General features: G+C 52.3%; 1 protein-coding gene across 1 annotated transcript; it reads right to left on the bottom strand.

The window, feature by feature from the left end:
• Positions 1-573: 573 nt before the first annotated feature.
• On the bottom strand, positions 574-12,145 carry LOC149360961 (neprilysin-1-like). Its single transcript, XM_089567960.1, has 5 exons — positions 12,092-12,145; positions 6,066-7,031; positions 3,110-3,624; positions 1,412-1,694; positions 574-873 (listed from the first exon to the last, which is right to left on the bottom strand). The coding sequence occupies exons 1-5, from the start codon at positions 12,143-12,145 to the stop codon at positions 574-576; spliced, it is 2,118 nt and encodes a 705-aa protein (XP_089424086.1).
• Positions 12,146-13,478: the final 1,333 nt, after the last annotated feature.

Genomic DNA, 13,478 nt, shown 5'->3' with positions numbered 1-13,478 from the left:
GCTGCTTTTTACGCCCGTTCAAGCAAACTTAAGTCCACAAGAAAAGCGCCATTCTATGTTCTTGCCTTTGCTTGCGCCTGTTGCCCATAACTGGCAGTATAGGCGCCGGATACCTGAAGACACGACTGCCGATGGAGGTACGAGTTGCTTACTTTTTCTTTCGTTTTGAAATTAAAACGGGGGTTTTTAGTCCACAACGTGCTGCCTAAGTGAGTAGTCACTCTAGTGTCCCCCTAAGGAAAACGCATAACAGGAACACGGCTATGAACGGCGCCTCACCGAATAACTGTGGATGTACTAAGCCTGCGTTGCTTAATTCGTTTAGGCGACACCAGGCTATTTCTCCGCGCTTCGTGCTTCACACCACACGCGCTATGCCGCCAGTAGTTTCGCATTACAAGTTGCACCGTGTACAAGTCGGCCCCAAGCATCGGATACTCCGTTTTACGCGCACTGCTTATCAGCTAGCTACGCGCTCTTCGCAAGCATGGCTCAAAGGCACTCCCGCAGGGGTACGTGGCCGCTGCTGCTGCTGCTGCTAGGGTACTTTTAATGGGCGCCAGCTCCGGCGCGCTACCAGAAGACGCAGCGCTCGACTGGTCGCATCGGTGATCCGACGGGGCAGTTGAAGGCCTCGCCGAACTCTTCCATGTTCTTTAGCGGCACGTTGCACCGTTCCGACCAGGGTGCGTATCGCTGAGCGTGGCTGGTGCCGGATCTGGCGCACCACTTGACACATGACGAGATGAAGAACAGCTGCTCGGAGTCGAAATCCAGCTCCTTGAGCTTCTCTTTGTCGCCCAGGTTGGCGTACGCGTTGTAGGACGACATCAGGCCCGCAAAGTCGGCCATGTTCTCGGCGTCGGCTTCATTCTGCACGAAGAGCGGCACCGCGGCTCCCTCTACACGTGTTTGCGCGCACTGTGCAAAACTGACCCGGTGTCAGCGCGTCAGTGCCAAGGTACCGTCCATAAGCAACACCTGTCTCTGCAATATGGTTATTCCTCTCGTAAGCTGCGGCCGTTAAGGACGAAACATGCCTTGGTATCTGGAAGATACCGTCACGTGTCACACACAAGCATATTGCATTCCTGGCCGTAGAGTGCTCAGAAGGCTAGTCCAGTGCGCTAACGAGCAAGATTAGCGAAACGAAGTGAAAAAATAGCGCTGCTGCTACCTTAGGGACAGGGTGGTAGAGTCTGTGCCGATTGTGTGATTAAGGATCTGCGCATTGTCGGTCATACCAAATAGTCATTACGAAAACTTCCTTCAAATTTTTCTAACTTTCTTCGCTCCGCAAAGCACCGCTTGTGTGCTCCAGAAAACGCAGGCTCGATGGTGTACATTAGGCGTGCTAACTTTGAGCGATTTGCACCGCAGCACTGTAGACGTTGCTGTGAGCGCAGTGTACCTGCGCCGATCCGTGCGATCGTCGGAGGCAGCCGAGACGCTCGTCGTACATATCGCGTGAGCTGGCTGACCACCAGTCTCGGCGGCGTCCGTGTCCGTCCCAATGCCTACCGACGGGGTCGAAGGCGTGCGTGAACTCGTGGCCCACGGCTCCGCCCAGTCCGCCGAAGGTGAACGCCTTGGGCGCCGACGTCGAGAACAAGGGCATGCGCAGCACGGGGGCCGGTATGACGATACGGTTGCGCATGGGCAGGTACTGTGCGTTGGTGCTGCCCACCGTGTACCTGCCGAAAAAGGGCGCACGGAAGTAGAAGAGGAGGAGGGCCTCCTTAAAAACAGGAAGACGACGGGCCGGAACGGTGTAGGCAGAGTAAAAAACTCTGTGGGAAGTAGAATTGCTTTGAACAAGATAAGCTTGCTAGCTTAGTTAAGCATGTAATGGCATACAAGTGCGTACCTGGCTTTAAAGTTCAAGTGGTCGGCGTTACTAACACGACCATGGTGAGCGCAACTAGTGGCTGAAATGTTGGTCTGCGCTGCGCACCGCTGTTTCCTTTAACAGTTTTGAACAAGCACTTGGTTGAGGTCTTTCTCAACAAGTGCTGTAAAGAAGCGAAGATTCTGGGCGGGAGTGTAAGCACAAAAGCTAGCAAGAGTCTTGCTCGAAGCTTTCCACATATAAAAGAAAGCGGATCAGTGCATCAGCGAACCCTGTCTTCGCGACTTGTGAAACGAAGGTGTCCAAATCTGGTTTCTTTTGCTCTAAATGATGTATCTCGACGTGTTCAGCATGAAAAGATGCTTTTCACACAGATCTGAGCGATTGCCTTCCTCGATGACTCGTGAAACTTGTGATGTGCCTCTTTCTCTCTCTGTTGACACCTTGTTTCTGACAATAGCTATCTTTCACAACCAAAGGGGCGAAAAAACTAATCGAGCCTGTTAAAATTCAGTCTTTCAAAGATAGCTGGCGCCGCCCAAGTGTGAAATATGATGTGACGACACATACAAATGTCACTAGCTGGAAATAAATCAGTTGATAGTAGCGTTCATCGCGTCGTGTCGTCTTCTCTTCTGTAGTTGACTTTTTTGTGCTGTCTTCGTTCTAGGTATGAATCAAAAACTAGTCCAGCACCTGTTTTATTGAACTACAAAATTAACAGCGGGCGGGAAGGGAGACTTAGCATGCTAGCCAACATATTAACAGAGGCGTTGTCTTCGGCTGAGCAAACGACTACATCTGTGGCAGCGGTTTTATACGCTCTTAACTCCAATGAGGACAGACCGCGGTGGGTGTTGAAGGTGAACTTGTGTTGTGGATATGGTGGGAAGGAGAAGAACTTTGACTTGAACCAGCTTTTGTCCGACAGGCAGGCTGCGAGGGAAGTCGAGTTAACCCAAACCTCCCTGTCTGGACAAAAGCTGGTCCAAGTCTAAGTTCGCCTAATCGCCTCCCTCCCCCCAACACCTGTGCCCTTCCGTAATCGGAATTAGGGGCCGAAAAAAACGCTGCAACTTACGACTGCGCTTGCCCAGACAAAGACAAGGCCTCTGCCGAGATGTTGGCTAGCTTACTGATGCTTCCCTGCCGCCTCTTGTTCATTCTTTGTTTTCAAAAATTCGGTCTTGCCTGTCGTCCCTCTACCGGTTGTTCCAGGACGTTTTGCGTGCCGTGGCGCTCAATAAGGAAGTTACTCACCAAAAGCTGCTGTGGTTTTTCGTCATCCACTGGACAGTCAGCTGCATGGCCCCCTGCCAGGGCTTCATAAAGCTAGTGTCGACCTGAGGGTAGGCGGCGTACACGTGGTCTATTTGCTTGAGGGACCCGAAGTAGGAAGGGTAGCCGACGTGCGCGCGCATCGAGTGGACCTTGTTGATGGCCGTCGTCTTGGTCGCCCCGTCCAGCCAGGTGGACGAGTCGATCTCCTCGAGAACCGACTTTCGCATGTAGTCGACGAGGCTTTTGGCCGCGGCCACCGTGCCCTGCGGCACCTCCTTAAAAAGGTACCACGACAGCAGGGGCACCTCCATGGCTCGCTGCACGGCGCGCAGGCACATATACGTCGACGACTCGGCGTTGTAGTGCACGGCCATGGTTGGAGATGCAAGCGGCATGAGCGTGCGAAGCAGCTCCCAGGCAGTGAGCAGGCTGAGACGCTTCTGGCCAAGCCTTTTGCAGAGACGGGCGAAGCGGGACACGTCGGGCTCCTTCACCTGCGGACCAGGACGGTGTCAACATGGAGCCGATGCCGCTCGTGTTCCCCCCTCATCGCGAGTCATTCTCAACACAGACATGATTTGGACTGAGAGGGTGTCTCGATGGCGGAGACGCTTCCGCTGAGATTATTGAGACGCTTTCGTTGTCGACCGCGTTCCCGCCCTGCCTTCGCTACTTCAGTATGCAAGCTGTTAGGGCACACACTGAGGCTTCGTTCAGAACAAAAAAAAGTAGTGACAAAAGTCGTCACTGCCACCGTAAATGCACAGCTATACCACTAAGGACCTTCGTTAATCATCGGCCGTGGTCTCCTTCGCACAAATACTGAAAGGAACAAACTCGGCGGAAGCGTGAAACGGCTGTTTAATTTTGGCAAAGAAGTGGATCTGGCTGAACAAGGGATAACCATTCCTAGCGCGTGTGCTCGAAGACAAACTGTGGCATGCCGTCTTGCTGTCGAAAGTACTCAAAAGGCCCACTTAATTTATATCATACTCAGAAGGTGGCAGCTGCCAGTAAGCTGAAGAATACGTATTTATTGAAACATGTCGGCTTCCTTCTCACTGCCAGGTAATCGAGTAGCAATTAAGTCTTTTAGAGTACCCAGCCACGTGAGGTTCACACGTGGTTCGGTGATTCACGGGTGCGTCCCACGACCAACGGTACTAGACGTCTATCACCTAGCCCGCTATGGCGCTCACTTCGCCGTCGAAGTGCTACGGAAATCAATCTAGCCTTCATTTCGGTTTGGTTTCTGGCGACTCCCAAAGCGACTCAGGCTATGAGGGACGCCGTAGTGAAGGGCTCTTGAAATTTCGACCACCTGGTGTTCTTTAACGTGCGCTGACATCGCACAGTACACTGTCTCTATAATTTGGCCTCTATACAAATTCGACTGCTGCGGCCTGTATCGAACCCGCTTCTTTCGGATCAGCAGCCGAGCGCCATAACCACCGAGCCATCGCGCCAGCCCTTCATTTCAATGTGCAGTTATTTTGTCTAGGTAAACTGGCAACTACTTGGGCTACTTCCAAAAGTCCTTCCGCTGCGGCTTCGATGCGGAGTACGCTACACATTGCGAAACCGAGCCGTCTCCGCGCTACCATGCCCAGTGCGCAACTGAACGGCATGTATGTGCAGGGAAGCGTACCGCTCACGTGCGTCAACGTCATTCGTAGAAGCCCGGATATATCGAACCCGGATATTTCGAATTATTGGGCATAGCGAAATACATTATCCTATTGAAAATCCTGTGCAAAAGTGTCACGGACCACGAACGACAATTTCTCCTGCCTTTCGATATATCGTACTGCGAGCCGCGTCCTTGCAGGTTGCGCTACTCCCAACTATATACGAACGCAACCTGCGCGCTGAAACGGGTACGGCTTCACGTCCTTGGGAGCCCGCTGGCAGTGCCAGCGTTGTGAAACTTCGCGACGAAGTGAACTTGAATTGGGTCTGAGGGTTGCCTGTGGCCTCTTCTACTAATTTTCCGTGCCACATCACTTATGTGGCGCAGCCAACCTAAATAAAACCTATGGACGGCCCTCACGTGGCCTCATTCGCCGCCGAACGCTTTGCGAAGCCCATCTGCACCTTAATCCAAATGTGCGATTATTCTATTTATAATGAACTTGTAACAGGATCAGACGTAGATTTAGAACAGCATTCGCAGCGGCTTTGTTGCGCCTAGCCTAGCAACGCCTAACGAGCGTTGCGCTGCTAGCGCGTCGGCGGGCGGCAAGACTCTTCAAGAAGCGCCTCTCAAGCTTCGGTGAATTGCACGCTCGCTTCTAGGTTACAATAGGCTTTTCCATTGCCATTTTTATATATCGTGCTATTTCGCGATCCCCTTCGAGTCCGATATATCCGGGCTGGACTGTATTCGCGCCACAAGTGGTCGTTGTGGTAACGTTCTTGTCCTTTATGGTATCAACGCCTAGCATGCCTAAAGCACTGCTGCACTATGGAAGAATGGCGCAGAGAGCCGCGGGACAGAACGTCACATTGCCAGCATCGCTGAACCGCTTGGTGCTGGCAGCTGTCGCCGCCCGTAGCTCCCGCATAACCATGCCGTGCGGGTGTGATTATGAACATATGAAACGCAGTTACTTTTTGCTGGCTTATTTGAAATAATTCTGTCGATCAGGTAAAGCAGTCCTCACACGAGTGCGTGCGATAGCTTGCTACAGCTTCTCGTATACTGCAGGTGCCTCTGTGCTTACTGTTAGTGCCTGTTGGAAACGGCAATTTTTCAGCTGATTTCCACCCGTGTGGAACGATTATGGCAGCGTACCGGTGCCATCCTGTAGGCAAAGACACGGCTCGACCAACTGAACCCTCCGTGCGGACTGCTTTGAAACAGCGTGCTGTGTACAGAACAATTTTTTTTTATCATCCCGCTGTGAAGCAGCCTAGCTCGATGCATGTAGCTTACCAACACTTCATCTTCGGATCCATATATATTGCCCGAGTATTTAGATATGAAGGCCTCCCAGACACCCTGGGACGTGCAAGGCGCCAGGCGATTGAGGTCGGGCGCGATGTAAATGAAATCGCCGTGCTGTTCTCCGCGGTGCGACTGCATCAGGAGCTCCTCCATGGCCTCGTTCTCGGCGCCAATTATCGCGCCGGCCGTGTCCGCAGCTTCGGTGCTCGCGGCGGGCAGCCCGAAGGGGCCCAGGTGGCGTGGGTAGAAGCTGGCCGACGCCTCTGCGCGCTTTCCGAACCAAGCGAGGTGCGCGGGGCTCAGGGCCAGCCTGAGCACGCGTTTGCTCCGGTGCATCCGCGTGTCCATCAGGGACAGCTCCAGCGGGCCGGCCAGGTTGTACTGGAAGAAGAGCATGACCATCTTGTCCACCGCATCGGCGCTGCCGTAAGTGGTCGCAGTCAGGCCGACGTCGGTCATGAACTGCGTCACTGCGGCGGTGTCGTCCACTTCCCCGGCGCGAATACGGGTGCAGGCGTCGTAGAGCGCGGCCGCCTTCTCGGTGGCGCTCTGACCGGTGGGCGGGAACGTGGCCGCATTAAGCAGCTTGGCCAGGGACGCGTACATCTCGGCGTCCATCTGCGCGAGCATTTGGCCCGACGGGTCGTTATAGTTGCCGCACACGAACCGGTAGAAGTTGTGGCACGGGTCTTCGTCCGTCTTCATGATCGCCTTAAGCCTCTCGGCCGCATCGGCGCACTGGCTGCCTTGACACAGCCGGTCGTCCTTGGCCATAGCCGTCGAGCCGGAGTCGTCGCCGTCCATGTCGCTGGGCCAGAAGGACATGTACAGGCCCGCCGCCGTCAATACACCCACGAGCGCGAGCACCACGAGCCCGCACACCACGCCTTCCTTGGTGTGGTCCGTCTTCTCCAGATCAGGCGCATCCACGCGAGTGCTCGACACGCCCAACGTCTGCGCGAAAGCAGAGAATGCGGGTTTGCACAGGCAGTCGGAAATAGCTGTGCGGTTTTTGGAGAATATGATGCGAAACCTGCAAATTACTTTGCTGTGGGAGTATTGCGGATCAGAGGTGTCTGGAAGACTTGCAAATATAAAACCGGTTTCTCGCTTTACAGCATTAGCCGCATGAGAGATTTCTTCAGGGACAAACGACGCTGGCGTCAACGTGGTAGTGCGTCGTCACCGGAAACTCAAGACTGCACTTGCCTTGCTAACAGGGGTGGTTTCATGAGGCGGTGAGTGATGTAAATTTAGAAGTGCAGGATTAAAAAACATATTTAAAAAAACGACTAATTTATAGGCCAATTTATCGCATCGATAACACCGTGAAAGAGATGAGTGGTTTTTTGAGGAAATGAAATGACGCATTAACTGTCTCACCTCTCGTTGGACACCTGATCCGCACCGTAGTGCGATGTCAGTGCACGTTAGAGGTCCCCAAATGGTCGAAACCATCCTGCAGCCCTCCAATGCGGCACCGTTTTCTCTCTTTTTTCTTTCTTGCCTTAATCGAAATGCGACCACCGTGGCCGGTTTCGAACTTGGGCACTCCGGCTCAGTAGCCGAGCGCCCTAACCACTGAGCCAGGCGGCTCAGTAGTTAAGGCGCTCGGCTACTGAGCCACCTGGGCAGATGAGTAAAAAAAAACGACCATGGCGGCAACTGCCAGCACCCCGTTTCAAAGTAGACGCTCCGAGTGAACAGGACGTGCAGTTATCGACCAATTTCGCCACTGGTAGAGTGCAAAGATATGATTTTTTTTCACCGTTAGTTACCTGTTGGTAAGCCATTTTCAGCATCCCTCCCCCTCACAATGCCCTGCACTAAGAAAACATCTTGGCCCAGCAGTGTGAGCAATTCCTTGTTTATATTCGGTGCACTCATTTATGCGGATAGTAATATAACCTTGAAAGAGGAAAGGCGTTTACTGTAGGTATCAATCACATTTCCGTGAGAAGGAGGTTATTTACAAGAAATAAATAATGTTTTTTGTTAATTGAAGGTAATGTCAGTGACAAATATTTCAAAGACTAATTTTCCGCACACTGCTTCATCTCGTAGCAATAGGTTATTTTTCGGTCCATTTCCGGGGATTCATGCATGCGGTTACGAATGCCTAATTACGGACGAAATGCAAAGAAATTTAAGTGCTCTCTTTCATTTAAAAATGAAGTGTGAAATAAAAGAAGCTGTTAAAGGGAGTCCGAAGATGAGATAATGAACGCGAGTGAATCATCGCGCAAATCATGAGTCGCAAAGCGATTTGCCGAAACAACGCAGTCCGCAATTGTACAGCACTCACACTTCACATGGTTTGTCGCAGTGCGCTGCAAATCCTTCCGAGGCAACCCAGAACTCCGTTCACCACAGAAACTGAGCTCACTGCCGCGCGTGTTCGTGGGGCTATATATACATTTGATATGTGGGGGGAGAAGAGTGGCGCGCGAACAGGTATGAGCGAAGCGGCAACAAAAAAGCGGGACTTGCCTCCGCGACTAGGCATGGAGAATTAGGAGCGAAGCAGCGGGGGCTATCACAGTCAGAAAAAGACAAAGATATGGCGAGAAGGGACCTCCTGCTAAGACGACGAGGCGCCTGCTAAGGGTACACGAACTTCGTCACTATCAGACACAGACTGAGCGCTAAGCTACAAGAACTGCAGACTAGATGTACGCCAATAATGCTGGGCCCAGCTGGTCTTCATTCCATGTGATTTAACGCTCTCACTACATGGCGTCGTGTTTTAAGCAACCAACCTGCTTAACTGTTCGCACTAACTGGTAATTTAATACTGTCACCGACAAATGGTTGACGTAGTACATAGGGAAGGTTTACTGAAACGTGCTAGGCCGCGCAAGGCAGCAGGGAGCTCGAGAGAAGCAAGAACAAAACTGCTAGCCCCCTAGCATGCCCAAGGCTAGCCAGGTGCCGGATAATAGTTCAGGCGCATGACGACGCGACTAGAGTGGTTACTAGTGTCGTATTATATTCCCCCCTCACGAAGGAGCCGGCTCGTTGCCTTCAGGCAATGGTAAGTCGGACGAGAAGGAACGTCGCAAGCGTCTGACGCCTGGTGTGACTCGCGTGAGGGGTGCTCTTGACGTAAATATTAAACCCTGTGATAAGAAATGTGAAAAATGTTTCATTTCTGAGGATCGCTGACCAATACTGAGCTGTTGGCAAAGGTAACGACTGTGATACGAGCAAACTTCTTCCCACAACCGCCTCGCAGCTGCCGCTGGCCTGACGTTGGGGTCCGGCTCGCCTTGCGCCCGCTCGCTTCGTTGCTGAAGACGTCGCGGAAATTTACCATACTATTATATTATTGTGAGATGATGCTGTTGACAGTAAAGCGATGTGTAGAGTAGGCCTTTTTATTATAGCTCAGGCGACTTCCGAAGCGCCGGCCGCTGCGACTCCGATGCGAAAGAGGCTATAGGCCTAGCGACGACCACGGCAGCCAGGCAGCAGCAGAGCTCGCCGCCCGGAGCGCCCGCTAGCGGTGCCGTTGCCGAAAGCTCGAAACATAAGCAGGCATGCTTTATCGCTGCTCGAGCAGTCTTTCTGACGACAAGGCGATCTTGTCTTTTCTTGTGACATTTGTACACCATCCCAAGCAGCGCACAGGCACTGCTGCTCGGCGGCGAAGTGCGACAGCGACGCAGCGATGTTCACCACTCCGTGTGTCCCTACTTGCAGTGGGGCGGCAGTTCGCAAGCGACGATCGGTGCTGCGCGTCGGCCAAGTAGTCATATGGCGTGATGAATGTTGCTGCGCGTGCATTATTTGTCTACATAATGATTGCACTTCGCGCTGTGAGCTCGGTACTCGCTTTTGGTCGGCGAATGTTTTCGCTCGGCCACCGATGTGCCCAAGACACGTCGGCCGACGGGTCTCGTCGGCATCTTTGGTCGGCGACGTTGTCACACTAGGACGACGCTTGAACGTTGGGGGCGTCGTCGTCGTCGTCGGTGCAGTGTGACTGGCTAGTCCGGGAACGACCAGGTTGGCCGACGCGACCGCCGATCGTCGGCGTCGCCGTCGCGTCGGCATCGGGGTCTCGTCGGCCTAGTGTGAACGCGCCTTTACTGAAACCTTCGATGAGAGAGAGAGAGAGAGAGAAAAAACTTTATTTCAACGCAATATCAAGCGTCAAGGATGTTTTCGGCCAGAATAACCAAGGCCAACTGACCCGCCAGCCTGTCAAAGGCTATCAAGCCCGCCACGTTGAGGGAGAATGTTGGGAAAAGAGGGGACTGAATGGCAGCGCCACTCGTTTGAGGGTTGTAAGCGAATGTCTTTCGGTGACCTATGTCGCTGTTCCTCTGTCATTCTTCTTAGTACGAGCGGAAGGTCGGAGTGGCAGAACCTGGCTTGGGAGAGGGAATCTTGGTCGTCGCCCATGGTAGGTTAACCTGTCTCGGAGGGTCGGAGACCCCGGCAACGTTCCCTGTTGGATGGAACTGCGCTTGGCGGCCGAGGGCCGCACTATTAGCGAATAGCGAGTGCTTTCCCTCTACGGCGGTCTGAAAAGGAGCTCGAATGGATGAGGATCAGTTGGAAAATCCCACGCTGTCCGAATTGCCATTTGAATTCCCGCAACCCATTGCATACAATCTATTCCCCATACTTCCGGTCCATACCTATCTGCTACGTTCTAGGGGAGATAAGCGGACTCTCCGAACGCTCTCCAGGCGGTTAATCTAATTTGGGGAGATACTAGAAACAGCAGAGGACTAAGCACACTGCCCTGTGATACATCAGATGGGACTTGAGCCACTGAAGAGTTAAAAACGCTCATAGAGGTGAACTGAACGCGCGAGGTGTGAGGAAGTCGTTAATCTACGCTAAAAGCTGAGGGTGAATACTGAGATGCGATAACTTGACAAGTAGTTTATGGTGGGAGACCCAATCAAGTGCCTTGGAAAAATCGAGAAACAAAGAGTCCACCTGAATCCCGGAATTGATTAAGCAAATCGGTATTCAATCCCTCGAGCTGAGCGTCACAAATCCCTTGCGCAAACAATGGTGATATTTAAATATAATGTTGTGATTTTCGAGATAATTAATGATTTGAGTATGTATGTCGTGTTCAAGTAGCTTGGAGAATTTACAAGTCAATTAAATGGGCCTATAGTTTAAAGAATCCGAGCGGAGGCCGGATTTCAAATTGGATATGACTAGCTACTCGCCAGTCGGGAGAGATAGAGCCAATCATAAGGAGTGAGAAAAAAGAGCAGACAGAACCTGAAAAATAGTTTCAGATACGCTTTTAAGTATTTTTTTGTTAAAGCCGAGTGGATCCGTGTTTGCAGTTACTTTTAGATTAGTTAGCAAAGAAAGAATACCATCTTCACTGACAACTGTTGGGGGCATAGAAGAATCATAAATAAACTGGAAACTGGAGAACACGTAATGTCTTCATGAGCGATAACAGATGAGAAAGCGTTGTTAAAAAGTTGAGCAGAATGGGCATCGTTCAGCTGGTCACCATTAGAATTTGTCATATTGTCACGCACGAGCGAAGACGAAGGAGTTGAAGTGTGAACGTGGTATGTGTGGGGTTGATTGAACGCCATCGGGAACTGACTTGGTACGTCTGGCGCGAACCGATCTAGAGCAAAGCATTTGCGTCTGTAACAACTTGGTGGAGGCTTGCTAGGTACGCCCTAACCAACAACGAAACATCCGCCTGAGTCTCGCTGGAGTCGACATCTTGCCGGCCTACCACCTCCCGTGCCCGAGATGTCCCTAGATGGAGAAGCCAACCCCAGGGCTGCACTTAGCAGCTTCTGGCCGCATTACCGTGAACTCCGCGCCCTAGCAGGCGCATCCGGTGATGACGTGGACGAGTGACTCACGCATTACCAACGAGTTTGTCGCTACAACAAGTGCAATGCAAACGACCAGCTGACGAACGTCGTTTTCTCGCTCATGTACACGGCCCTTACATGATACGAAAATCATTAAGGGACCTTGTCATCCTGGCCACGCTTTCTGGAAGAGCTCACGAAGTGATTTGATGACTCTTCCGCGAAGAAGAAGAGGGCCAGACACTGGATCATCGGGCTCAGCACTTAAACTCTGCAAAGTAGCTTCGCCTCGTATGTCCGACGAGGACAAAGTGGGCAATTTACTCAAGGGCTTCGCTGAAGACTTTTATACATTTCTTATCAGCAAGGTCAGCCTCAACTCCGTTGCCCATGTTGCACAATGCTGCCGAACATTTCAGAACTTGAAGATGCGGCGAATAACACCGAATTTCGGGCGCTTGGACACAGTCACAACAGTCGCTGTAATTGATGCTGCTCCCGCGAGTGATATTGCCTCCACTATCCGCCAGATAGTTCGAGAGAAATTGTCCCGCTGCCAGACACCGCCTTGTGACCACGCGTTCACTTCCCTGCAGCGGCCGGGAGAGCCGTTTTCAATCAACGCCACGGACTTTGCTTCACACCGAGCGCCTCAGTATTCTCGACTGCGCAACGTTCAGAGGTCGCAGCAGGACCAACGCCACTAGGAGTGGGCACTACCCGTTCACTAAGGGAACGCGCGGTGTGATGCCTTCTCAATGGGTCCCGGCACCGATGAATGCTACCAGGCAGTAACCTTTGAACGCTCTGCTCTGGCTTGTTTTCGCTGCGGTAATCCCGGACACATTTGAAGATTTTGCCACTGTCGACCTTCGCGATACGGACCATCAACCTTCACAGCCCGACCGGCTTACCAGAATGCATCTACCGCGACTGACGACTGACTACCCTTCAACAGCACTTCGGCACACCACCCTTCGGAATTTTTCCCCGGAGTCTGATCGCAGTATGACTCATCCTACCGCGCTTCGCACGCGTCGGCCTCCGTCACCTGGTCGCCAGTCCTTGTCGTCTCCTCCGGGAAACTAACCAGCGCGACCGATGGAGGTGAGACCGCTGGACTTCCGCTCTGTACCGATACCCCTCCTCCTGTTTGGATGCTAAAGAACTAAGTTTGTGTGGCTGCTAATGGTGTGTCTGCGTTAGCTCTCGTTGATACAGGTGCAACCGTGTCTGTGATCAGTAGGAGATTTAAGTGCTTGCTGGGACGCAAAGTTAGGTTTAAAGGCGATGATGACGTTTAAAGTGAGTGGCGAGCCGTTGCGTCCTCTAGGAGTGTGTGATCTGGAAGCTGAATTGGGTGGAGTCGTTTTTCAAGCGGAATTCTTCATTATCCTTAGCTCTACCCATGACGTCATTTTAGGAATGAACTTTTTGAAGCTGTGTGGAGCAACGGTTGAATGTGGAAGTGGCTACGTTTATTTCGAGCATATGATTGTGCCCATCCTCATGGAAAGATAGTGTGACGCAGCAACGGGTTTTCGCTGCACCTACAAACCGTGAACTGTTCGAAGCGCTAGTGGAA

Source organism: Amblyomma mixtum, chromosome 2, assembly GCF_055824585.1.
Source record: "Amblyomma mixtum isolate Tamu chromosome 2, ASM5582458v1, whole genome shotgun sequence".
Classification (NCBI taxonomy): domain Eukaryota; kingdom Metazoa; phylum Arthropoda; class Arachnida; order Ixodida; family Ixodidae; genus Amblyomma; species Amblyomma mixtum.
This window is presented reverse-complemented; position numbering and strand designations above follow the sequence as displayed.

Bases quoted from the DNA above. Each gene is read 5' to 3' on its own strand.
- LOC149360961 (XM_089567960.1), bottom strand. From the start codon at position 12,145: ATGATCCAGTGTCTGGCCCTCTTCTTCTTCGCGGAAGAGTCATCAAAT. The intron at 3,625-6,065 runs GTAAGCTACATG...CCTGGTCCGCAG, and splicing joins GATCCGAAGATGAAGTGTTG to GTGAAGGAGCCCGACGTGTC. The intron at 1,695-3,109 runs GTGAGTAACTTC...CTTTTTCGGCAG, and splicing joins AAAAACCACAGCAGCTTTTG to GTACACGGTGGGCAGCACCA.